This window comes from Ophidiomyces ophidiicola, assembly GCF_022830035.1.
Source record: "Ophidiomyces ophidiicola strain CBS 122913 chromosome Unknown scaffold_48, whole genome shotgun sequence".
In the NCBI taxonomy this organism is placed as follows: domain Eukaryota; kingdom Fungi; phylum Ascomycota; class Eurotiomycetes; order Onygenales; family Onygenaceae; genus Ophidiomyces; species Ophidiomyces ophidiicola.
The window spans coordinates 38,704-63,872 of record NW_026054688.1 but is presented as its reverse complement, the minus strand read 5'-3'; the positions used below and the strand labels follow the sequence as shown (position 1 = coordinate 63,872).

The window sequence follows — 25,169 nt, the reverse complement described above, 5'->3', positions numbered from 1 at the left end:
TTCCATTGCAAATGAATTATACACTGGCATCGATTCTTGCTGTTTTTCTCGGTTTATCCGAACCAAAGGTACTGTTGTCGGCTTGGGAAACCAGCATTTAATTTCGCTAATGATCTGCTAGGACTGGCCACCATTATTCGGTGATATTAGTAAAGTGACAACGGTTCGATATTTTTGGGGGACATACTGGCAGCAGCTGCTAAGAACTGTGAGCCTTTTTTATCTCAAAGTAGTGATAATCTGCATTAATAACGGCTTATTAGATGTTCACTGGATGGGGAAACGGACTAGCTAGGCTGCTGGGACTTCCTCCACATACCAACATATCCTCGTATTTCAAGCTCTACGTTGCCTTCGCGATATCCGGACTGTTCCACGCTCTGATGACTTATACGATGCCTTCGACAGCACAACATACGTTCGACGACCGCTTCCTGCTGGTGTTTAAAGGCTTCTTCATCCAAGCTTTCATAGTCCATATTGAAGATATCATCCTATGGGCATACAGAAAACTGACGGGAGATACACATGGTGAACGGGGCAAAACAAGCGCAGATAAAAAACGAAAAATGTGGAAGACGCTTTTGGGTTATATCTGGGTCACAGCATGTATCTGGTATTCTTTGCAGTTGGTTGGAGACGGCTACTTAAAGACTGGAATAACTCTCACGAGCGACGTTCCTGCTCCGTTTATGGAAAAGATGTTCCATTATTTGACCAGAATTATGTTTAAATAACGAAGGAAGTGGTGTCTGCGTTCTTAGGTAGGCCATCAGTGAACCATAGTGAGAAAATATTGGGCAGAAGTGGAGTGTCTCTGTTGTGGCTCTTTGGTCTTGGCTCGCAACGAGATTCCTAAGAATTAATTCCAGGACAATTGGGCCTCGTGTTAAATGAACATTGTGATAAATATGCTAGGAAATGCTAGCATGGGGCCGACTGTTGCTGGGGTGGCTGGTGAGGTACAAATATGCCCCAACTCCAGTATGCAGAATCGTTATATCCAAATGAGAATGTTATTGTATAAAGAAGTTCAACCCCATAGTTCAAGAAGTATAGTTTGGTAGCCCAGCATTAAAGCTTTTCTATCGATCCCTCGGGCTCACCTGAGATCCGGTCCTTTACCCACCGAATTTCCTGGACGAGGATATCTGGCCGCACCAAATGAACGTGATGTCCACAGTCTGGGATATGAACCAATCGGCTATTGAAGGAGAGTAAAAGTTGCTCCTCTTTCATTTCACGATCAACATCTTCCCATTTGTTAAGCATTTGTCGAAATGCTTCTCGTTGTTCCTCGGTACCATTGCCCGCTTCTATGCCCTTTTCATAGATGCGCTGGTAATCTCGAGAGCTGTTAGCTCGAATTACACTTAGAGGCTTAGCGCCTAACGCTTTTCTTTTGTATTGCTCTTTTCTCCTCAGAGCCTTGCAGACCTCCGCAAAAGAACTTGCTTCTGCCTGCCACGCTGCTGCCCCACGAGAAATATCCGCGGCTCTTGTCCGCCACTCTTCGCGGGAGAGTTTCGAATCCGTCTTGAGGCCAGTTACCTGTGCATAATTGAGGTTGCCCATCACTCCACTGATGTCTGGATCCGGGATCCTGAAAAAATCACTCTGTCTTTCCGTTGCAGCTTCAAATAGTACCATACCGGCGACATTGTCTGGGTACAAATGAAGGTATTCGCGTGCAACGATCGCACCATAGGAATGGCCGACCAGAAGTAGCGGAGGGGATATTTGTGCCTGTATCAGTAGCATATGTAGTTCCGAGGCTGCTATACTGGCGGTATATTGGTTAGGCCCGCCTTCACTACGGCCTAGGCCTGAGCGATCGTAAAGCAGTATACGCGCGAATGAGCAAACAAGACGCTCAACCACGACATACGACGAAGCAACGTCTCCAGCGCCAGCTAAAACAACCACGATTGGGTCCAGCGGCGTACGGCTGGGGCCTGTCACAGAGATGAACAGTTTGTGGGTACCGATGGAAACCATCGAGCAGCCCGAGATAATAGCCCGATCTTGCGATGGATCCATTGTAGCTGAAAATACAGGTAATAAGGGCAGGGCCAGACAGCCTGAGCGTTAAACCATCACTACTGAAACATTTCAAGAACGGTTGAGGTGGTTGTTCACAAAGGCCTCGTCGCGTGTTTCTTTAGACCTCGCGCTAGTGGGCGGCGGTGTAGACCACGGTATGTTTGTCTTATCGCCCAAACAGTGACAAAGCCGAGGAAAGCTGGCCAAGAGCGCTTCAAAAGGGCGTCATATTCCTACCCTCTTGATTTCCGCAGCTGCTGGACCAACCGGTTCATTTTCTTCCGGTTCATTCATTTTACCGTGCCTAAGATCCGGCGTGTGCTTGCCCAGATGTTTCATTATTAACTACCTTACCTACGCCTGATCGCCAACCTTTTCCCCTACATACCTCGAGTGTCGCAAGAGATCGACCCTATTGTCCTATCGTTAATCCTGGTTGACGAGACTTATATCATGGCAGCCACTCAGAATAACAGCAATCCTATCAGTGCTGGTAAGCTTACCATCATTCCGCGCTAAGTTACTGCGTTTCTGATATTACTTTTCAGATGAAATTGCCCTCTATGATCGTCAGATCCGCCTATGGGGTTTGAAGGCTCAAGAGAGGTGACTTGGCTTCCATGGCATGATCATGGGATGCTCTAACATCTCTAGATAGAATTCGAACATCCAAGATTCTGTTGATCTCGATAAAAGCACTGGGCAACGAAATAGCCAAGAATCTCGTTCTAGCAGGTATCGGGTCTTTGACTATCCTTGATGATCAAATTGTTTGCGAAGAAGATCTTGGTGCGCAGTTTTTCCTTTCAGCGGACGACATTGGAAAATATGTAGGAATCCTTGCCGAGGGAAGCACGCATTATATCGCTGACTCAATTTCCAGCGTGTCATCGCAGCGAGCCAACAAATAAAGCAGATGAATCCCCGAGTGCATGTAGAAGCCGACTCATCAGACGCGGGAACAAAAAGCCCTGAATACTTTTCTCGCTTTGATATCATCATCGCAACGGATATGCGCTTTGAAGCTTTTGCAACCATTAATGCAGCATGTCGGGTTGCTAACCGACCATGCTACGTGGCTGGTAGCCATGGACTATATGGCTTCATCTTCGCAGATCTGATAAGACATGAATTTGTGATCGAGCGTGAGAAATCAAACATGGCCCCACAGTCCCAGGAGACAATGACCCGTGTTGTGCTCCATGTGACAAGAAAAGTAGAAAAGGACAGGGTTATTGAGACGGTGACTAAAAGGGAGACCTACACACCCCTCCTCCTCGCCAATACTTCTCCACTCCCCGACGAGTTTACAAAAGTTGCTCGAAAGCGACGCCAGGTCACTCCTGTATTAACGTGCATTCGGGCATTGTGGGAATTTCAGCGACTGAGAGCTGGATGGTTCCCCTCCTTTTCTCGAGAGGACTTAGAGCTTTTTACTCGGCTGGCCAACGAGTGCCATCTAGAACTGAAATTAGACCCTTCGACTCTCACCGCTGAATTTCTGAGAAGTTTTATCTCCAATATTGGAACCGAGATTAACCCAGTAGTGGCGTTTTTGGGGGGATATTTAGCCCAGGATGCTATTAATTTGCTAAGTGCCCGCGAGCAACCTCTTCAAAATTTTCTATTTTTCGACGGCGACAAAAATATTTCTCCAATCTACTCGTTGCACCCGTTCTTTCCAAGTCCCGATGAAAAAAAGACCTTGGCGGGTAGCGGGCAGGGATCACAGGAGAGCATGGGTTTAGGATAAACGGCTATTTGCTAACGAGAACTGTGGCACCTATTCGCTCATTATGCGACGCAATGAGGGCCGCAAGAAAATTTTAAAAGAAGCCCGAAGGTTTGCCGCCATATTCGACTGTATTAGAGGCAAATGTAGGTAGAATAAATCTTCCAAGAACAGCCAGAGTCGTCCACGGGTATAATAGGAACTCCTGCCAACTATCGGTGTAGATATTGGACTTAGCTTCCCTACACATCGTGGGTTGTATGTATATCAGGTCATGCGCCGAGCATCGGAAACAGCGATATCTAATGATACGCAACAAAGAAACGCATGCGTTGCTGTACTTGGAATGAAAATTTTTCCTTGGACAATCCACAAGGCTTGCATGGGAGCTTGAGTGGTCCCTGAAACCCTGCATCCCATATCCTTGCCGTAGATCTAGACGCCAGCTCCGAAGCGCCTCAAGCTAATTCCGACCCCTGGCTTGGCCTCGGAGTTCATGATTTCCATTCCGACAGGCCAAAAGTGACTGATTTAGGCCAAAGGATGGGTCTCGCCACTTTTCGCGAAGAATCCATCGCCCATGGTGCCCTGGTTGATTGGATGGCGTTCGCCGGTTCGCGAGGAACACCAGCTGACATCGGAAGGTTTTACGTATTGAGCATCCTGGACCTGAAAAACTTGAGCTGCATCCAGACAGGGGTTTGGATTCTAGAGCTTTCACCCAGTACTCAAGGCAGAGCAATATCTGGCAGGATGAACAATATAAATAGGATGAGAAGAGCCCGTCAAATCTGCTCTGACTCGACAACCAAGACAAAAATCCAAGCAAGCACAACATAAAGGAACAACTGCATTCTCATACACAGATCAGCTCAAGCATCACTGGTCAGTGCTGTTAACTACCTTTTGCCCCAAAGCATCAACTAAATAGTTACCTAGTCTATCGGTCATCCTTTCAGACAGACAACACCATGGCCTCCAACGCTACCGACTTCAAGATCTTCAGTGCCTGCCTTACGCCAGACACCCTCAACAGTGCTGCCTCCTCCGCCAACCCAAGCAGGCGGACTAGTGCAGCAGCTACCGCTCCCTCCTCTGCCAATCCAAGCCGAAGACCAAGTGCAGCCGGCAATTCATCGCCAGCATCCAGCACAAACAAGCACAAGCAGCACACAGACGCCACCCAATTCGAAAGTCGTGCAGTTTACTTCTCGATGCTCCAGCGTTGATTCGATGAAACTGCTTTTGCACAAAAAAGGATACTCAAACGTTGAACTTGGTGTGTCATCATGAGGCGTGATTTAACTTTTTAGCCTTGGCTGACTAACCAATGGTAGTTGCAGTGGCTGAGCACGGAGCTTCCCGCGGGATGACGTCATGACTCTTAGACTAAAATTAATCGGAAAAAACGGCATTGGGTTCAGGCGCAACGGGTTATGAAAAAAACTAATGGCATGTTGTGGTTCGGGGCTCTACCCGTATCAAAGATATAATTATGGCAGCGCGGCTTTCTACATCTAAATTTCATTAGAGAATGGCAGCGTATTCACGTCAATACAATATGAATATTAATATTTTTGAAGCAAATGAGCATTATTGCTATGCCGCCATAATTGAGTCTGAGTTGCAGATAGGAAGATAAAAAAAGGCGATCAAATAATTATTACTTTGTATGTCACAGCAGTCAAGCATGTACAATCAATTGAAAGAAAATCTGAAAAGAGTCAAAGTACCAGTCAAATAATACAATCATTACGCCGCTTTTCTTCCCAAGATATCGCCGCCATATTAGACCCACCCCACTCCGATTCCCATGCTGCCTTGAATACCAAAATGTCTCTCTTGTCATGATAATTTTGAAGGCTTAGACTTCTGGCTTCGGAGGAACAGGAGGAGGCATGGATGTAGTTGGGCTATCCGGATCAGTCGCACCCATCAATCCTTCCAGCTCGAACTCTTGGGCATCACGAATATGCTGGGCATCATGGTGCGGGCGAGTATATCCACTTACTTGCTCAAGCTGGCGTTGTAGCTGATTCAAGTTAAATGCGGTGGGATATTGATACTGCGGAGGTCGCGAGTGCCTGGCAGCAGCAATGCGGACGCTTCTCTCATACTTCGCTGTATCAGGAAATGCTTTAACTCCATAAATATGAAGAAGGATATTGACAACTGCGCACTGCGTTAGCACTCTGATTGATGTTTGAGAAAGCGGGGATCAATACATAAGAACATAAGGCATGCCACGCTATACAATACGAGAATATACGAGACATGATCAATTCCAGCACTGTCTAAAAGCAGCATTTGCTCTTCGGTTGCCCCCATAAAGAGAAACCCCGAAGCATAAAGAAGCTAAAACGGATGTAAGTGTCCAATGCAAGGTAAAAGGGTTCAAGTTTATAACTTACAAAAGGAGTAAGGTACTGGAAACTGCTGGCTTCAGTACCGTCATGGCTGAAAGCGTCTCGATCATTTAACACAAAGCATATTTCAACTATTCGAGCAACACCAGCGGCCATAAGTGTGTATCCAAAAACAGAGTGAAGTTTTGCGCTGATTGGAAGGTGCTGTGGGTGTGACGACATTGCATAGCCAGTCAAAAGAATGACAATGGCCGGGAAAATATTTCTTCTGGGTCTTCCATTTCGTTTTCTGCTGAGGAAAAGGCCCAAGAGACCAGCGCACCACCATATGATGCCCATTGATGTATGTTGCATGTCGTTGTGTCCCCAGGGCTCGCCCCATCGATGTTCTGTAAAAGTGTTAATACAGCCCCATAACGTGATGACAATAGAATCAAAGAATTCTTGACTGCGGCCTGTACTGCGAAGCCAAACTTGCCCAACAAGTAAAAGAATTGTCAGCAAGATGCCATATGCAATGAAGGCGCTTCCCATAATAAAATGAGCAAGACATTGCCCCAAATGATCATCGTGGCAGAAACCCAACGCAGTTATGCCACCAAATAGCATTTGAATCCAAGTGACAAGAGGCATAATTTTGCCGATGACACCATGCACAGTGACAATGTAATAGCGAAGTTTGCCATGAATTCCTTTTGTGAGATGAAGTCTTAAATATATGCCCAAAACTATTTGGCAAATGAGCATAAGCATTAGCGAATTTGCATAAAGGGCATGGATATTCGGTGCGAATTGGCGACCCTTGTGCAAGTGGCCGAGGAAATAGGCGAGGAAGGCAACGATTGTACCAACGACCTGGACAGGGACGTGCCAGCGAGATCTAGTAATCTGAGAAAAGGTTAATCATTAGCTATGACTAGAAAATATCAATTCAAACGCACGTATGTACTTACACCAAGAACCATTCCAGTGGGTAAAATCAACCCAAAGGCAACAATCATCAGGACGATATGAATCCACAAAATCGAATCCTGTGACGAGGAAATACGCGTAAGCACCTCAGTCTCAGATTATCTAGGGAAGATTTCTAGCTCACCAGGGGTTCGACAGAGATGAACTGGCCTTCCGGCAAGGCATGGTGATTCCCATGGCCGAGAACAGCCTTTGTTGACAATGCGACAAGCACAGCCAAAAGACTAAAGGTACCCATCTCTTTTATCGGCTAAAAAGCCACTGAGGAAAAGGATTTATATAGGAGTCTAGACTGAGGGATTTGGCAGGAATCGAGCAAAGGATCTCAGGAGATTCTCAGGGTCAAAAGGCGTTTGATGTTGGTGGAAGAAGAGAGGAAACACATCAGGAAAATTCTTCTAAGTGAAATCTAACACGTATCTGGTTTCCATAGCCAGATGAGCTGGTATATAATACGGCGTAACATGCCTTTCTCAGTGTATGCAAACAAATGAACGCAACAGCCTGCATCGCCGAGCGAACACGAACAGGTGAGGAGATGAGAGTGCATGTAAGTGCAATTAGTCAGCCCGCGCCAAGCTGGTCCGTGGCTGGTGGAAGCTTTAGCCTTGCGCCAAATGGGGGAACCGCCATTACACAGCATCGTTGTCGCGCGCTGTGCCGAGCGTCTCAGCCAAAGGGGAGCTTGGGAGCTTCAGAATGTCCGTCCAAAGCGAAAGTTGTGGTGATGTTCAAGGAGCATGCACCCCGGATCCTGCGAGTCCGTGCTTAGAGTTGAGCGCTCCACCTCCAGTGCTTGACCTTACTCCACAACAGAAAAGGAAGATTGTCAGTTGCCCAACGTACTGAATTTGTCACCTGCATGTGGGAATGAAACTAATCCGTTCTACCGTTACAACGTCATAGAGTTCCCTTGAAGCCAGCATATCCAAAGTTCATTCTCAAATATCACATACAGAAAAGCTTCTTCGGGAGGCTGAAGCCAAGTACAAGTACTATCCACTCTTCTGCAAATCGCTTCCATTCTGGGAAAAGAGCCGTTGCCCCTGACGTTGTTCTCTACAGCTCAGGTTACCCGGCGAATATTCAAGCTCCTGACCCTGCCATCATAGTGAAACGCCATATTCGCCTACTTCATGAATACAACGAAATTAAGGATGTCGCACAGGGTCTACTGGGATTGATTGCGGAGGCCCGCGGAGTGAGACATGTTGAAGTGCAAAAGGAGTTCGGTGTTGGTGGGAACGATTGAGGCAAAGGGGACTCGAAGTATTTGATCAGAACCTCTAGAGTAGAAGCCAAAAACGCCCCCAAAATTTCGCAAGACGGCGAATATAATATGGGTATAAGTTTCAAACCAAAATCAAGGAACATGTTCGAGAATATGGAGTATAGAGTTCCAAAGAAATGAAAAGTGATTCTTAAATCAGACGCAAAAGCCTCTTTGTTGGTAAGAAAGGCATGTCCACAAATTCAAACAAAAGGCCACACAATCTGACTTTATAATGTTGAAATGCAAGTATGTCGTCTAATTTCCAAGGAAAATTAACCTCCAACAAGGGAAATACACTCTTCAACTGCATCTTCAAGCTCAGAAATCCGTGTTTTTAGCACACGGTTCTCCTGCTGTAGAATGGCTGCAACGTGGCCAGGATCTGGCAGCTTAGCTCCGTGGCAGTTAGGGCACTTGGATGCAGTTAGGCCAGTCAAGGATGAACCTGCGGCGGTGATGCCTTTGAGAACTCTGTCGTAGGCTGATGGTCGTGTTTGAGTGACAGTCTGGGGTTTCATTGCCGATGGCAGATGCGCTGATTGAGTGGCTATCAACGGGGGGGCCGGATATTCCGAATTTGTTGAAACAATCGAAGCTGGCCGTGTTGGGGTCGTATCTTCACTGCGTTTTGAGAATATACTCTCTGCAATGCTTTCATCTGCAGATTCGAACCCTGAATCGCCGCTCGCGGACGCACCACTTGATAATTGTTTAGTATGTCTATTCGGAAGACTAGTTGCAACCCCAGTTGAATTGTTGAAGCTGTCATAGCCATTAACAATTGTAGCACTGCGTCGACGTGTCTCATCTTCCTGCTGTCGTTTCTGTCTTTCCAATTTCAATTCTTCTGCCAAAGCCTTCATTTCCTGGTCTTGTTCCACAACCCTAGCAGCCATTCCATCCAATTGATATTTCATATTGTAAAGGCGGGATTGAGTCTCCTCTAACTCCTCTTTCTGCTGCACCTTCTCTGCGAGTGCTTGGTGCAGAGCGAAAGTGCGTAACTTGTAGGCGCCCTGCAATTGGCGAACCAATGCTTCGGCGTTGCGCTGAAAGTCAATAAGCTCTTCTTCTGTAGAAACATTCGGCCCTCTAGCGCCAAAGAGAGAAGCATTAATGTCAAGATTTAAAAGTTCATCATCAGCAGGTTCTGGCATAGTATGTGGTTGTTCCCTCTGTGATTTCCCACTAAAGAAGGAAAACAGGTTCGAATAGGCGAGATTTTTTAGTGGAGATGAGGCTGCCATTTTTGTCGGAGACAAAGAGCGACTGCGAGCCATGGGTGATACCTCAAATGTTGAGTCTTTGTCTGAAGGTGCTATTCCAAGGCGAATAGGTGCAGACTCTCCATGAAACAGTCCATTTAAGAAACCGTTCCCAGCAGCTTTTGAGTCAATCTGTCCCTGGACAACCCGGGAGTGTAGGTGGACAGGAGGGTCGGACAATCTCAAAGTGTTTCCAGTAGGTGTCAAAACTTCCGTTCTTGTTCGGCGGTGCGTGGGTACAAACGGCGGTATGGAGGCTTTTGGATTGCTAAGTAATAGCGGAGGGGGAGGAGATTTTTTGGTCGGTGATGCTAGTCGAGGTGCGTCGAACGGAGATGCTTTCGAGGGTGGGCTTAGCGAGGTAATGTTCTGCACCCTCGATGAATCGAAAGAATCAACCAGCTGTTCAGTCTTATGCTCTGCCACTGGGCTATCAAGCCAAACTCGTGGCGGTTTTGTGGGCGTCAAATCCGTGGGGCTTAAGGCATTTAACTTGCCAACCTCCTCATTCCACGTAGCCATGAGTAGCCTCCAATCAGCCGAGCAACGCCAAAAACGGCTTTTCACAACGAACTTGCAGGTTCTCTCGAAGTAGCTGACTCTAAAGGTAGGTTGGGAGAAGACGTGCTAAGATGATTATCAGTATATTCGCAACGCATAGGCGAATAGTCTTGTCCATGCATTTGGCCGCTCCTGCGAAGTCTCAAAACGAGCTCATTGCCCACATTTAAGGCAAGGTAAAGGCCGCGTCAAGTGGCCTCAGAAGCTAAAACGAGCGAAAATCAATGCAAAAAAAATCAAAAACAAAGGAAGTTTCGCATCTGCATGTGTGCTGCGAAGCTCGAAACCAACCAGCGTGGTCGTGCGTTGCGAGTCCAACAACCCCTGGTAAATATGTGGCTGGTCACCAGCCACAGAACTACGATTAGTCATTTAGTTAACTAACTAACTACGCCACATCCCAGATCTCCTGAGCTGACAGCGCGCTTGGCACAAGAGTCCGCGATGCGCGCAAGACAGGCTTTAGTGCAAGAATATTCATACCACATCCCAGTACCCAGTCCACAACTTCAGGCGTGATGGCAAGATAGCCACGCTGCCCAGCTTGCTTGACACTCCAATCACGCTTCTTCAATCCCTCCCTACCCTTCTGCAATCAACTGAGCTCATGCTGCCCAGACCTACACAAACCAGATCTACATAGGTATCAAAGCGTTCCCGCCTAAGCCTGGTGGCCAGCGGCCTGATCAAGGCTCCCGAGAACAGACTTCAACCGGTCCGAAGAGGAGCTGACCTGTGCCCGTTCCATATCCCGGTCCACTTTCTCCGCCTCGCCAAGAGGACACTGTGGCTCGCTGGGCGGTGCCTTGGAAGATACCAAAAAGTCTTGTCAAATACAGCGCCGTTTGTCTCCGATCCGTAGTGTCTTCACTCACGGCGTTAATGAGTGTTTCCTGATGCTACGTTAACTGATTCAGCGTTGAACCCGAGTTCTGGTCAATTGACCGGAACAGCTACGGCTTCCAGGCACTATGGGTGCCACCAGCATATCTGGGACGTGCATCCATTGTTTACATGTTTTGCAAGGTGTCCCACCTATATATTTGATTGGTTTTCTTCTTTGCACACTGACTGGGCTTCTGATTCTGGTATGAAACGTGCGATTTTTACATCCCGATCGCATTTAGCTAACCGAACCCTATTGCTTAGGGTTATGTCTTCGTCTTCCTCCTTGCACCAGTCCCGAGATTCCCGTTTCCCGAAGAGAAGAACTATCAAACTATCTTGGCTGATGGATCTATCACGCCGCCCACATCCCTTCCTTGCTGGTGCGACAATCTGCACGCAAAGCCAAAGATACCAGAAGATGCCGAGCTTTTCCTATCTGTAGTTGTTCCCGCGTATAACGAAGAAAAAAGGCTACCAGGTATGCTAGAAGAAGCAGTCAATTATCTCGAGCGGACATACGGGACATCGGTGCTACCTAAGACAAACGGTGCAGAGAACGAAAAGGAGTATAAACTGGACGGGGTGGGAACGACACGTAAACGTAATTTAAACGGTGCTGGGACTCCAAAGACCCAGTCTATGTCTATGAGAGGATGGGAAATAATCATAGTATCCGACGGGTCGACAGATAGAACCATTGAGACCGCGTTGGCATTTTCAAGAGATCACCAACTATCCTCCCACCCAAAAGGCCATGCGGGGCCGTGGACCCCAACCTCTGGGGAAGGCGCACGCATTCCACCCGGGACAATCCGAGTAGTCAAGCTCACGCAAAATAGAGGGAAAGGAGGAGCAGTAACTCATGGGATGAGACATGTGAGAGGCCAGTATGTTGTCTTCGCTGATGCCGATGGCGCCAGCAATTTTAACGACCTCGGAAACTTGGTCAAGGCTTGTCAAGAAGTTGAAGATTCGTCACTGCGAGGGATTGCCGTGGGATCCCGGGCGCACCTGGTAGGAAGTGATCTGGTGGTCAAGGTATGTGAATATTCCCATACCTCCAGCTGTCCGACTGACTGACTGACTTCGTTGACAGCGTTCCAAGCTCCGAAATTTTCTAATGCATGCCTTCCACCTTACAATTCGTCTACTTACGCCTCCACAAACAGCCCGCATAAAAGACACACAGTGTGGATTTAAACTTTTTTCCCGTGCTACTCTACCTTTCATTATTCCCCATATGCACTCCGAAGGCTGGATCTTTGATGTGGAAATGCTTATGTTAGCGGAATTTTCCCGTATTCCAGTCGTGGAAGTTCCCATAGGCTGGAGGGAAGTAACAGGCAGCAAACTCAACGTCATTTGGGATAGCATTGGCATGGCATGGGGCTTGGCGATGCTGAGGGCTGCATGGGGTTTGGGAGTCTACAAAAGAGCTATGTAGGATAATACTTCTGGCTCAAGGCTATACTTACTGAAGAGAGATAAACTGCTCCCTTCCCATATCCAGTGTCGGATACAAGTACGGAGGATGTACCAACCATTACCTTGTGCGCCTATATATTCCCTATGTGGTCACTGGCCAACATGTCTGGTATTTTTATAAAATTTAAATGTCATCTAGTATAGCTTGTTTCACAAAATTTACGCCATCAACAACAATTCAACGTGCATATTTTCCATATACAGTGGCACGTTGACAGGCAGTGTAATATTGAATCAGGGCGCCTGGGTCTGCTCTTAACTGTTTAAGCATAAGAGACAAGTAATATGGTGAAGCATAGGCTATTGCCATGGTAGTTTCATTCGGAATTCTCCATACGCTACCGAAAGGACCTTGCGCGCAGAACACCATTTGCCTCTCAACGCCTCAATACTAGCCTTTCGTGACGACAATGTTTTATATATAGCTTTAACAGCATTTATTGAAGTAATAAAATATATGACACCATTCCAAAACCCTTGAAGTGGTAAACCAATAGCGGCAGCCATAAGCAGTCCATATTTAGGGTGATCAGGGTGAAGATATATATATACCCGATTTGATGTGGCTGGTATCTGTAATATGAATAGTAAGCATTTGCAAGTAAAGCATTTCGTGAACGGCAACTCCATACCCATGTCACAATCAATGATACAAAATATATTGATGCAAATTTAGCATAAGCTCGAGCACCTTTTCTTTTATCAGAAGCCTTTCGGTGAATCTCATATTTTGTTTCAGGTTGAGTAAGCTGGTTCGTTATAAGTTCAGGGGGTACGTTCATCTCTCTTTCACGGTCAGCGATAGTCCTTGTCTCCGAAGGCCGCCGTCTCCTCATTTCCGTCAGCTCTAGTAAGGATCCCAGGCTCACATCATCTCGGTCCTGAAGAGGTACCTCAGGGTGATTCTGAGTCGGCTGGTCCATAGTAGACTGAGAAGATCCCCCAACATCAGTAATTCTCGAATGAGCTGAAACACGGTTAGATCCACTCTGCTGGTATTGTTGGCTTTGTAAAGAGGATTCGCGGACTTGGCGTGAAGATTCTGCGGCGAAAATATTTTCATTAAATGATGCTGGGTACTGTTCATGGCTTGCTTCAGTATTCTCAGGAGAGCCCTGATTTTGAGTTATCGATGGGGGTCCAGAGGCCAGGTTAGCCTCCTGGTGATTTTTTTGGATACGTCCCGCTTGTTGATCGTCAGGTAGTTGTAGGTCAACCGACGCATCCCATGGAGTAGAATCCGAAATTAGTTGATCGGATATGGAAATGCTTTTCAGTCGCCTTTCCTGAACAATAATTTTGATGCCAGCAGCAGTATATACGGATAATGTAAAGAGAATCGAGAACCAAACGGGACCATAGTATACGCTAAGGCGCAGGAACCCCCATGGGCGGCCAATCCAACACCAAAACTAGAAAATATTAGTTAAAGAAAGAGAATTCAGAATTTAATATTCCTACAATGGCATCTCCATATATCCTTCCCCTCGACGCTGTCTTGATAAAAAGAAATACCAAAGCAGGAACGAACTGTAGACCATAGCATAATATGGCATACTTCCACTCCAGCTTTCTTAACTCCGGCAGACTGTAACGTCGGAATAAAACCAAATAGACATTGCATGCCATACAAAAGTTCCAAAGAGCATCTGCAGAGGTAAACCTAGTTTATTAAGTAAGGCTCAAGCACTAGAAGAATTGCGATATAGCTGAAAGAGGATGCCTTGTTTCAAAGACTCACCATTGAATGAAAAACGCCTGGAATCTGCAAAGAGAGGTGGTATCCCCAGCCCTGGGCCCAGCTTGCGCGATTAGCTCAGCGGTGTGGGCGAAGATATTACCCCATGTCGCGTAGAAGATTAGGCGATTGATCGGGGTGCGAAAGTGAGAGCTAAAGGTATAGCTCACGACAACAAGGAGGCACAGGAGTAGGGAAATAGATGAGCAAACACGGATGGTAATTTCCAATGAGTCAAGCTGCCATGCAGGTATGCCACTGCACCGAGGGGTAGAGCAGTTTAATGGAAGGGCCATCACGCTGTGCCCGAGAACACTCGCTCTGGCACAATCATGATTATCTAGACGAGTATTTGAGATGGCGTTTCGCCGGGTATTCCAGAATACTCTGTACTAAACATGCAACGACCATTGCATACCATACCTGTCACAGCACCGTGATTTGGCTCAAGGTGTAATAACAATTGACAACCATTGACGTTGACCCCCTCCGCCCACAATAGGGCTTGTCAGGTGATGAAAGAGGCGTTTATGGTTAATGGAAACTTTCGAGATATCAAACTGCTTAGAAAGACTTCCGAACATAGGCACTATGGTGGCTTTGAGAGTGGCGTGGGCCTCCCAGTCGGGCAAATTGGGTTTTTGGCCTTCTGAGCTCTCATGGCTCTACTACTGCGAAAAGGACACATTGAGCCTCATGTGATGAGATAGCTAGATATGTAGTTAGTTAAATAGGGCGTCAAAAAGGTAGGTGTTCGCGTTGCCTCCGAAGATCTCCGAGCAAGACCTTTCTTGTCACCTCGGTTCGAGACAAGACAGAACCCACACAGCAGATAAGCTCTTCCCAGAAACCGGGAAGATGAAAAGTCAAGGCTCGCGGAGTGAGAAGCGGTCGGTCGATCACCCATTATGCTCGCCGCTAAGTGCAGGGGTTCCAATTTGGGCTTAGCGGCTCTGGCGGGATTATGACGAAGGCTTTTCATTTTCTCTACTCCGTACATCGTGCCTTTCATAAAGCTCCAGGGCTTATATCGATCACGCCCACAACGACCTGTTGTTTTTTATAATGAGATCTGCAATTGCTCAATGCTTTTGGAGTCTAATGGGGCTATCTGGTGCCCCTACTGCCTAGTGGGACTGTGGGAGTCGAAAGCCCAACACCCCTAGCGACACTCTCTGACTGAGATCCGCCATGTAATCAAAACTTCACCTCTTTTTGGCCTTAATCTAGACATCTTTTCTCGCTATTCTTTTATTTCAAAGATATATATTCTATTTTCCTATCAATAGCCCACATGGGCTTACCCGAGCTCGGATTCGAGCCATCTGCTCCGGGATCATACGGAACTCTGTGCAATATTAACCCTACAAGCTATATTGAACAAGCCCGTGCTGCTCTCGAAACTCAGCGAGTTGGCTTTGAATCAGAGAGAGCCGCTTTTGCTGAAGAACGCAAGCTTTGGGATTGCGAAAGGCGCTTAATGCAGCAGAGAATCGCGCAACTGGAAAGGCATGGTGACAAAGACCACAATGCGCCAATGACAGGCCCAACCGTCACTATGCCTACCCAACCTGAAGCTGAAGAAAAACATCATATATGGGAAGGTACCAGCCCGACTGGCTTGCCGTCGCGGATATTTCCACTTGATGTTTCTCAGGCAGGACCGGGGTCGACCGATCCCGACAATTCTCCGTCATTAGATGAGGCCTTGTCCCCTAGATCTCGACCTACCGATCGCCACGACCCTATTGGCATACCCATCGAATTTGTGGATAGCTCGCTGGACGGCATAACGCTGAAGTCAACTGCACTGCCACCTGATATTGCCGCAAAAGTCTCATCTCCAATGCCAACCGCTCTGCCAACCTCGGCTCCTCGCCTTTCTTTGCATGAACCTGTCGCTACAGAACCTATAGCAAATCTACCACTACATCCTGCCTGCCTGGCGTCGCCACTTCCTGCCATCCCAAGCAATATCGATGATACCCCAATGGACCTTCCAGAGCAGCTAGCTGAATCTTCCTTCCCGTTTCCAATCGTTGATTCAATACCGGACGAGTCACCCTGTGCACCGCTGCCATCCCTTTTCCCTGTCGCTAGTCTTGATCCAGGTGGTGACCACCAACTAGAGAATAATGATCCTGCCCTTCACGAACCCCTTAATTTACAAAATGATGAAGAACATGATGCCGAATTTCTAGAGGAGCTAGATCATAAATTGCTTAAAGAAGCCAAAAGGATGCTAGCGAAACCCTCATTGTCATCTGATGGAGAGGATGAAATAGAAGGAGAGCCTCCCGAACCGGAGCCGGAACTACGGTTCAAATACAGTACCAATTTTGGAAGTGCATTTGGCTCCATGCAACTTGAATCTTAGGTATGCTGTATGTATTTTTTACATGGAGATGGCCAGATATCTTTATATTCTGACATACTATTCTAGAACACTCGGCCAAGGCATTCCCCTTTGACACAAGTTTTGCCCGGATAAGACTCTTGGGCGCAATTCTTCCTTATTTATGGTATATATGAAATCTCTGGCACCATTTATTTCTGCCCTTCTGTATTTCCTTGATATATACTTCTGTGCTCTCTACTTTGAGTCGTCACTCCTTACTTGCTTTTCAATTATTAACTTATGGAGGAATTTTCTTTTTGGGAATAGTTGTACGGAAATGGTGAAGGTCGAGTTTCGGTTCATGTTTCGGAATGAAAATCGATTTTTGTGATTAAAATGATATTTGAGGACCTCAAGTCGTTGGAGTCGCGTTTTGAATTCGAATCATCAGGATGTAGTTCATTCAATTCATGCTATCAAAATTTATATATTAATGCTTTATCCAGATGAGAGAACAGACGCCATTTCGCAAGATTGATTAAATTAAACACCCATTGTAAAATCATGCTCGATCCCAGGAGTCACACTAGCAATAAACTTCAAAAACACAACCAAGTACTGATCAACACGAATGGCTACTTGCTCCTCCTCATCATCTTCATCGCTAGCTTCGTGTTGTAGAACCTCCCATTCATCGCCTGCACTTGTTGCGATAGAAGAATACGCGGGCTTATCCACTTCAGTAATAACCAGACTAGATGTATCATCGACTAGCCCAACCAGGCCATGATCCATCTTAACATTTTCACCGGCCCTTGCACGTTTGAGTTTCTCTCTGCGAATTTTCAAGGCGGCGTCCGCGCGATCCAATAAAATCTTCATGACGTTGGCGTGCCGGCAAGGGTGAACGCTGGCCATTTTGACACTACCTTCGTAGAACGGGAAGTCTTCAAGGGTTACGGTTTTGTCCTTATAATCACCAGCAATATCTTCCATCATATGGTGAGGTGGAAGCGGCTCTGACAGGTTAAGATACCCTGATAAATAGAGGCGAGGCGTTCGGTAGTAGGGGGTGTAAGTTATATAAAGGGAGTAAGTGCGCAGGGGCCTATTAATTGTGATAAGGGTCAAAGTTAGCAAGAACAAGGACAATGGGTTATAAGCTACCAGGGGTAGAGACATACGTATTCTTCGACGTTCCGACTGGCTCTCTGATGATGGCCTCTTCGTCATCCTCGTCGTCCTCCATGTCTGGGATCTCTTCTTCTTCATCTTCCTTGTCTCCCAGATTGCCCAAATCATCCACCGTTCGAACGTCCATTATCTTGGCCTGGCTCTCGGCACCGGCGGGATTACCGCCCCCGGCATTCAACCATCCGTCATCTTCATCCTCGCCTCCTTTACCAGCGGAGCCGAATCCGTCCTTGATTATGACATCCTCTCGACCTGCATCGCCTGCAAAATTAGCATCTAGCCGCCTATGGCATGGGACGCCGCGAGTAACCAGAAATTGTTTCCCTTCTGGCAGGTATGGTACGCGTTTTGCGGGGGAGGCAGCGTCTGCCCAGGACCAGGTGGGAAATTTGTAGACAAGATAGTCTCCGGCAAGGACAAACTCTTCGGGGGTAATCTGTCCGGTTGACCGAAATGTAGACGTGTGAGTGATGGGCGCGAGTTTATCGCGCCAGGTGCGTATGATATTCATCGTGAGGACCTTAGGTACGAGATGCTTGCAACCCTGAGTAGCCGCCGGCCTTGCGGGGTATTTTTTGAGGATGAAGTTGTATGTGCGACACTTTGTATGGTACGAGTAAGCGACCAAGTGTCGTCTAGAGGAGGGGTGGGAATAAAAAGTCTGTGAGAAACTATTTTGTTGCCCCTCTTGACATCAGACGGGGCGATCGGGCGGGATGATGACATCCACGTGATCTGGCCAGAGCGCCTATTTTTATAGTTGACTACCTAGTTAATCCAGGCAACAGCTTGTGGCAAGAGATTCCAATACAGATCATCTACTCTTTGTTTAGCTGTAAATAAGTGTTTCAGCTATAACGGTCTTCATCTTGTCCAGTCCTATGCAGAACGGCTGCCCTCCAAAAAGATCAGCTGTTACCGACGCATGACAGTATAGGTCAAGCAACCTTGTATCGCCTTTGCTTCTACAAAGCCAATAAACCGGAGTCAATGGGGATATAAGCATGCCACTTTATATAATCACCTGGATTGGGTAGGCAGACAAATGTCCTAGTTAGAGGCGACGCAAAGGTTGCAACGCATCCAGAAATTGGCTTGTGTGGCTGGACCGAGGACATGTCTGGAGGCGCTTCGCCCTATAAGCCTACCCTAAAGTGGGTTTAGAAGCGCCAACTTGGTTATGGCATCCAAAAAGGCAGTGATTAACGAGGCGCCCTGAATAAGCCGAAGTGAAGTAGTTTTCCGGCCGGTATTGTTGGGTTCTCGGATGCTGTGGTGGTGAAGTGTACAGACGTAGAAGACCAGCCTAAGGTCTCCACGCCCTCGTCCGGAGCTATTTTATAGACTTCATAGCCATAATTTATTCGACTGCCTCGGTTATTGGCCTTCTCTGCAATTCTCGTTTCACATCCGCTGCTGTCAACGGCACTACCCTATCCTTCCATTTCTCGGCTTCGGCTTCCACAAACCCTTTAATGCTTCGCATGGCCACCACGAGGAAGCCCAATTCCTCTCTATCCACATCAAACACCTCCCACCATTCACAGTCCGCGAGCTTCACTCCTACTTCTCTCGCAGCAAGGTAGATAGCTGCCACGGCAAGTGCATTTGGCTGGTGTGTCACGTAGAGAAGCTGCGGAGAAAACAAAGCAGCGTTGAGATGTTCAATGGTCCGCTTCGCAACATCAGGCGTCGCAGCGCCTAGGGTTTGAAGGTATGTAAGAGCAATCGAGTGGGGAATGGCGACATGCGTGTCAAAGCCGAGAGTGCGAAGAATGGTGGACTCCATCTCCGTGAGTGAGATACGTTCAGACTGGTAAGTGCCCTCTGAAACCCAGTAGCTTTTTGGGTTCTCATTAGTGGCGGGCTGAGAGAGGTTTACGAACGCCAGGGGCGAGGATTCGGGAGATAGCAAGAATGCGTAAACATTGATAACTGATCGAGGAGACACAGGTGTAAATGAAAGTTTGGCAGCGATATAGATAGAAGCAGCAGAGATATCCTAGATCAGATCTGACTATCAGTGTTGATCCTCGAACGTCTCGTATCCTGACTTATCGAACCTTCGCCCCATAGAATACTAAGCTTCCTCCCTCTGAGCCCATCCAAAATCTAGTATATAGCACAATTGCCTGCGCGATAATATCCTGCGGTAGGCGAAGCAACACCCCAGCCGCCTGGGTCAATCTCACCGCCGCATACCGAATCGATGACTCTAGATCTGCGGGAACGCCATCTATGGAAGATGAAGAGGTGGCAATTTGCGCTACCGTTGCAAGAGAATTGGATAAGATTCCTGGAGTCGGTATTTGTGTCGACATGATATGTGTCAACAATTCGGGCCTGTGGTCGCCAACAGCATGCGCGTTTGATCTGTGAGCTCCTTGAGTTTCTTACTAAAGATCGACGCGAGCTTTCCGATTTTCTTAAAGCGGCGGCACCTCCAGCGTGTAACTACTCCGTAGCATCTACTCCGTACACCTCTTTCCTGGCTACGGGCTTTGATAAATGTGTTTTAGATAGCAGACTTACTGTTCCGGAATCTCCATCATCAATCGCCATACTTTAACCACCAATTAGCGGCTCCCCAGACGATCCTCTGTAACTACTTAACTAACCGGCCGACACTTGCAGTTGTCATCATCCAACAGGCAACACTTCTTATGCATCGCCCAGATAACGTTATCTCTGTACTCCGTGTAGAAGACAGTTTCAATTATCGTCAGTTGCCTTGCCGCAAGCACACCATTTCTGTGAAACCCTAACATCCGAAAATCGAAGCCACCAAGTTACACAACATGAGGCAACAAGGCAGCCAACAGCGGCGGAATACAAGAAAAAGCAACAAAGAAACATGAGAAAGCGATCCCTTCAGAAATACGGAGTATAGGGAACACATGTGTATTTTGGACATGATATATTCCCGCCTCTTCTTTGTTGGGTGCTTTCTTAGGTACCACATAGTTAATATTATTTTGTGACAGACTTGCGAACTGGAAGCGTTGCCTTTCCACGTATCAGTATTCCTGTTCCATTCCTTTGTGTTTTCGCGAATTATATGCAGCAGCAGTGGCTCGGAAGCCTGGCTCGGAAGCCTCGCGCACCGCTGATTTATGTAGCCGTTTGTTCAACTCCCAAGCTCCAGTTCCCTCGTATCTACGTAAGCTATTTTTGATGAAGAAAGGCGAACACATCTCACTGTTGCATATGGGCTCTTGGGTCATTTATGCTCGGTGGATCTGCCACCCTATTTTTTGACGCGTAGGACTATAGCCGCGGCGTAATGTAGATAAATGCATGGTATAGGTATTCGGTAGTTCTATTGGGTATTTGTACGCACACACTTAGCAGGCGAATATATCATACATCGGAAGATCCCGGAGAACATCACCTCTATCATTCTTTCATGTCCCCTAAATCAGTTTTCTGCGCCCTAACTATCCTCTGGCACAAACAGAATAGCGGTCGCCATACCTTACCCGGGCGGAGAAAAACATTGGCTTCACCTAGTTCACAATGCGCTATTTGCCACAAGGCCCACAGTATGCTCAGTGAACGATCTCGTCATCCACCCTTTTTAGTCATTGCATCGGCATGATAGTAATATCTGGTGAGAATCCAATCTGGATACTGCCTGCAGTAGTTGGTAAAACCCCATGTATACCAGAGTTATATGGGTTACATTGACACCTGTAGGTACAGACCTGGTATCAGGTAACCTCTGGACTTCGAAATTCGGGCTCAACCGCCTGAACAGGTTCAGCATCCGACATCTTGATATCAAGGTCCTCACTACCCAGGGCGTCCTGAAGTTGAGTAGGTGTTTGAGCTTCATCTCTGTGATCGAAGAAAGAAGCCGCTTCCTCGAAAAGCTTCGTGCCTCTCGAAATATTCTGGAGCTCTAAAGAAATATCTTTCGCAACAAATTCTTTTCGATTCTCATCGTAAGTAATCCATCGATCCATCTAAATTACCATCAGCAGGTACATGATCATTTCATAACATATGAAACTTACAGATGCAAGGCGATGGCCAAGCCACAAACATCTTTCACTTCTAGGAACTGTGACGCTGGGAGGTTCCAAAAATCGTTCATCATCGTCTTCAAGCGAGGAGACGTCAAAGAAACCCAATGGATAGTACAGCTGGCACCAAATTGATCCTCGCATGGCGAAATCCTCTGGCAAATGACGTTGCATTCCGATTTCCGGGACGGGAAAAGTCTCATTTCTCAAGCGGGATTCATTCAAACCCTGCGTGTTTAACGTATTTAAAAAGGTAGCCACAGCTTGCCATGGAATTTCGGACTGGATATAAGCCATGGCCTTGGGAACTCGGGATAGGGACCAAAGGAAAGCGAGGGAAACGTGCGCGTGTGGTAGAACATTCTTATCGCCAATGTGCTTCAGGACAAACGTGAAGACTTGAAATGTAAAACAAGTGGCATACGAGATAATTTCGTTCGAGTTTTCGAATTTGGCAGTGCCATCCGATGCAGGGGGTATCAAGCTAGAAAGGGGACGTAAAGACAAAGCAGAGGAGGCAGAGTGATAATCATCCTTAGCATTAACAATGGAAATAGGGGAGTCTATAGCATCTTGAATTAACTTCATGAAAACAGAGTCAGCACCATACTCCAGAAGAGAAGCAAAGTTTGCACAAGCGATGTACACTCCTTGTTCTCTCCACTTGGATCCTGTGCGTCCGATCTGGGTTTTCAGATATGATATAAATTCAAGTCCATACTCAAGGAAGGCGAGTATTGACCGTTTGCCAAAAAGAATTCCATGGGCTTTCACAAAGGAGGACATCACAGGGGAATGATGAGTGGGTTCCTTGGATTCCAATAAGGGATTGAAAAGAAGAAGAACAGATTCTTTGGCGTTTGGGAATGGCTGGACGCAGATCAAAGATTTGGAGTAAAAGAACAACTGTTGGAGAATATTTGGTCTTGCGAGCACAGCAAGATGATGTTGAATTCTCCCTACTTGGGGAGACTTATCAGCAGCTTTATTATACCAGTATCTTGCCACACCGGCCCACACCTCCCTATCTCGAAGATCGGCCTCTTCCACAGCCATTCTATATCGGGCCAAATCCCCTAGGCACTCAATCCATGTATCTTCAAAACTGGGTACACTCTCAAGCAAAAGGGCCATCATGGAATATGCAGTGTAAATGAAAGCAAGCATGTGGTCCAATGCCTCAGGGAGCCTGTGTCGTAAGAGTTCCAGGAAGGAATGAATTCCATGCCTCCACATTCGTGCGGGCATGGCGTAGCGGCTGGCTAATTTTTGAAGCGCGGGACTGGCTGCAGGATGTTGGGACGCCAGGAAGAAATCATGGTGTTCATGAAGGAGAGTTCTATGAAGGGCAATCAGAGCCTGCCACTGTTCATTACTGAGGCTGGCAGGATTTTTGGCTTGTTGGCGATCAATCTCGACACACTTTTTCTCCACCAGAACCAAGCCAGCATAGATTGTTCGGACCTCGTTGATCAGCTGGTCTTCTGAAATCTGCCGCGTTTCAGGCTGCAAAGTTAGGGTGTTGACCGGCATCTCATCATTTGCGGACTTCGGCGCATCCACCATCGACATGGAAACGACAGCGGAATCGAAGTCATAAGCTGAGTGCTTCTGAGCACCAGCGAAAACTCTTTGTGTGCCTTCATCATAGTTCGGCGTAAAGACCTTTGGTTGCGGCCGCGGAAGAAGAGAGATTTGCTTTGAAGGCTGCTGTGGCTGCTGCTCTTGTTGTTGCTGTGGTTGCTGCTGCTGCTGGACCCGCTGATGTTGCCGGGGAAAGTGTCGCTCGCGGGGCTTCCCAGGAGTGACGGGGTCGCGGAGGCTGAGGTCTTCGAGCTGCGGCGTCTCGAGAGGCGAGGTGGCAATGTACGGCTCGACAGTGAAATTGGTGATACTCCTATTTGACATGTCAGGGAACTGGCCAGCGAGGCCGACAGCGCGCGCGTTTCTCGTGAGTGTGCAGCTGTGGTGCTGGGCAGGGGCAGGGAGAGCGCTCACCCGCGATTAGGCTCGCTGTTGGACTCGGTACTAAGATAATCCGGCTCCGCACAACACTTGCCACGTGATGGCGCGGGCCGGAGCGTAAGCGACGTTCCTGGTGTTGACATTGTCCGGAAAATGCTGATCTAGAAACCGTTCAGGTGCATTGGTTAAGATCATTTTGCGAAAATTTCCAAGGAGCGTGTGTATCGACTTCGCTTCAATTATATATCTTGCTTGTTATATCGGCGGTTGCATTCTCAAACCGTCTTTGTAAAGCGACTGTTTTTTACTTGTGGTCGGTCCGAATCACGTTCTATCCGTTTATGGCTTAGCGGTAGCTTGGGCCCTTGGCGGGTTGCCTTGTTGAAACGGCGAACCACTGCCCACCGTCGCCTTGCGGTTTGTTTGCCCGCCCGCCTTTGCCGCTCTAGGTAGCGCTACAGCGCCTATTGACCAGGCGTCTACGCGGCTGACGTTCTGCCGCCTTTCCAGAAACGGCAAAACAGCCGCTCGCACAATGTAGCGCCATATTTGCCCACTAAACGCCTTGAATAGCAACGGCGCCCGGCAAGGCCACCAGGTTTCGCCACCAGAAAAAACGCAGAGTAAGCAGGAAACAATTTGTTTGTCTTTCCTCAGCTCGCGGATAGCCCTTTCAGCTCAGCCGCAGCTCCGGCAGCCACAATCTCAGAATGGTAACACTGAGGACCCCTAATCTGACACATTGAGGCTCGGATATTTGCCGCAATAGGCCTCATAGCTGGAGCTCCAGCCCGGCTGCCTTGAATTCTCTGTGGCCTTGTGAGTGGAAACCGGTCTAGGTGGGCAACCAAACAATATGATATTTGGATCCTCGCCCTAATATCCAAACTTCAGTGAGATGGAAGTGCCATGTTGTCTATGGTTAGCCTTAGGCAGCTTCTCGCCTTGACTTCCTTCCATTTCATGATACAGGCTGCAGGCTAACCCCCGCATGCATCTAAATTAGGGCGACCGGGCACATGCATTAATCAAAATATCCCCACATAAAAATCTCTGAGGCAAATTATAAGTCTAAATGCGCCGGTCCTTTTTCGGGAAACAAATTTGCGTATCTGGATACTTAGGGCAATTTCTCTCGCCATCTCTTGTGGTATCCTGACGCTACTGTAGTCAGCCTTGCTCTTTTATTTTACATCCATGGGTGGCATCACATTTCATCTCCTATTTAAAAAACAAACCCAATCTTTTCGTTACCTACGCATCTTACTCGGTCGACAATTCTTGTCCCAATCCGGATTATTGTCTTCAGAGCACATTATGCATC

General features: G+C 47.4%; 11 protein-coding genes across 11 annotated transcripts; 4 read left to right on the top strand and 7 right to left on the bottom strand.

The window, feature by feature from the left end:
- Positions 1–1,074: 1,074 nt before the first annotated feature.
- On the bottom strand, positions 1,075–2,040 carry LOZ57_006626 (uncharacterized protein; the record flags this gene model as incomplete). The annotated part of the gene is made up of 1 exon (XM_049255641.1): positions 1,075–2,040. The coding sequence occupies one exon, from the start codon at positions 2,038–2,040 to the stop codon at positions 1,075–1,077; it is 966 nt and encodes a 321-aa protein (XP_049105401.1).
- A 456-nt stretch (positions 2,041–2,496) lies between these two features.
- On the top strand, positions 2,497–3,796 carry AOS1 (E1 ubiquitin-activating protein aos1; the record flags this gene model as incomplete). The annotated part of the gene is made up of 4 exons (XM_049255640.1): positions 2,497–2,536; positions 2,592–2,649; positions 2,702–2,873; positions 2,927–3,796. 4 exons carry the CDS (start codon positions 2,497–2,499, stop codon positions 3,794–3,796), a joined length of 1,140 nt encoding a protein of 379 aa, XP_049105400.1.
- Positions 3,797–5,639: 1,843 nt separating this feature from the next.
- Positions 5,640–7,106, bottom strand: LOZ57_006624 (uncharacterized protein; the record flags this gene model as incomplete). Its single annotated transcript, XM_049255639.1, has 4 exons — positions 5,640–5,947; positions 6,001–6,130; positions 6,187–7,029; positions 7,095–7,106. 4 exons carry the CDS (start codon positions 7,104–7,106, stop codon positions 5,640–5,642), a joined length of 1,293 nt encoding a protein of 430 aa, XP_049105399.1.
- A 706-nt stretch (positions 7,107–7,812) lies between these two features.
- Positions 7,813–8,365, top strand: LOZ57_006623 (uncharacterized protein; the record flags this gene model as incomplete). Its single annotated transcript, XM_049255638.1, has 2 exons — positions 7,813–7,955; positions 8,020–8,365. The coding sequence occupies 2 exons, from the start codon at positions 7,813–7,815 to the stop codon at positions 8,363–8,365; spliced, it is 489 nt and encodes a 162-aa protein (XP_049105398.1).
- A 293-nt stretch (positions 8,366–8,658) lies between these two features.
- LOZ57_006622 (uncharacterized protein) lies at positions 8,659–10,173 on the bottom strand (the record flags this gene model as incomplete). The annotated part of the gene is made up of 1 exon (XM_049255637.1): positions 8,659–10,173. One exon carries the CDS (start codon positions 10,171–10,173, stop codon positions 8,659–8,661), a length of 1,515 nt encoding a protein of 504 aa, XP_049105397.1.
- A 1,010-nt stretch (positions 10,174–11,183) lies between these two features.
- ALG5 (dolichyl-phosphate beta-glucosyltransferase) lies at positions 11,184–12,544 on the top strand (the record flags this gene model as incomplete). Its single annotated transcript, XM_049255636.1, has 3 exons — positions 11,184–11,300; positions 11,362–12,138; positions 12,197–12,544. The coding sequence occupies 3 exons, from the start codon at positions 11,184–11,186 to the stop codon at positions 12,542–12,544; spliced, it is 1,242 nt and encodes a 413-aa protein (XP_049105396.1).
- A 341-nt stretch (positions 12,545–12,885) lies between these two features.
- LOZ57_006620 (uncharacterized protein) lies at positions 12,886–14,431 on the bottom strand (the record flags this gene model as incomplete). The annotated part of the gene is made up of 5 exons (XM_049255635.1): positions 12,886–13,158; positions 13,218–13,997; positions 14,047–14,248; positions 14,327–14,377; positions 14,427–14,431. 5 exons carry the CDS (start codon positions 14,429–14,431, stop codon positions 12,886–12,888), a joined length of 1,311 nt encoding a protein of 436 aa, XP_049105395.1.
- Positions 14,432–15,617: 1,186 nt separating this feature from the next.
- Positions 15,618–16,700, top strand: LOZ57_006619 (uncharacterized protein; the record flags this gene model as incomplete). The annotated part of the gene is made up of 1 exon (XM_049255634.1): positions 15,618–16,700. The coding sequence occupies one exon, from the start codon at positions 15,618–15,620 to the stop codon at positions 16,698–16,700; it is 1,083 nt and encodes a 360-aa protein (XP_049105394.1).
- A 504-nt stretch (positions 16,701–17,204) lies between these two features.
- ATG3 (E2-like enzyme) lies at positions 17,205–18,366 on the bottom strand (the record flags this gene model as incomplete). The annotated part of the gene is made up of 2 exons (XM_049255633.1): positions 17,205–17,769; positions 17,846–18,366. 2 exons carry the CDS (start codon positions 18,364–18,366, stop codon positions 17,205–17,207), a joined length of 1,086 nt encoding a protein of 361 aa, XP_049105393.1.
- Positions 18,367–19,215: 849 nt separating this feature from the next.
- Positions 19,216–20,176, bottom strand: LOZ57_006617 (uncharacterized protein; the record flags this gene model as incomplete). Its single annotated transcript, XM_049255632.1, has 2 exons — positions 19,216–19,857; positions 19,919–20,176. The coding sequence occupies 2 exons, from the start codon at positions 20,174–20,176 to the stop codon at positions 19,216–19,218; spliced, it is 900 nt and encodes a 299-aa protein (XP_049105392.1).
- Positions 20,177–21,565: 1,389 nt separating this feature from the next.
- Positions 21,566–23,988, bottom strand: LOZ57_006616 (uncharacterized protein; the record flags this gene model as incomplete). The annotated part of the gene is made up of 3 exons (XM_049255631.1): positions 21,566–21,820; positions 21,872–23,777; positions 23,879–23,988. The coding sequence occupies 3 exons, from the start codon at positions 23,986–23,988 to the stop codon at positions 21,566–21,568; spliced, it is 2,271 nt and encodes a 756-aa protein (XP_049105391.1).
- Between the last annotated feature and the right edge of the window lie 1,181 nt (positions 23,989–25,169).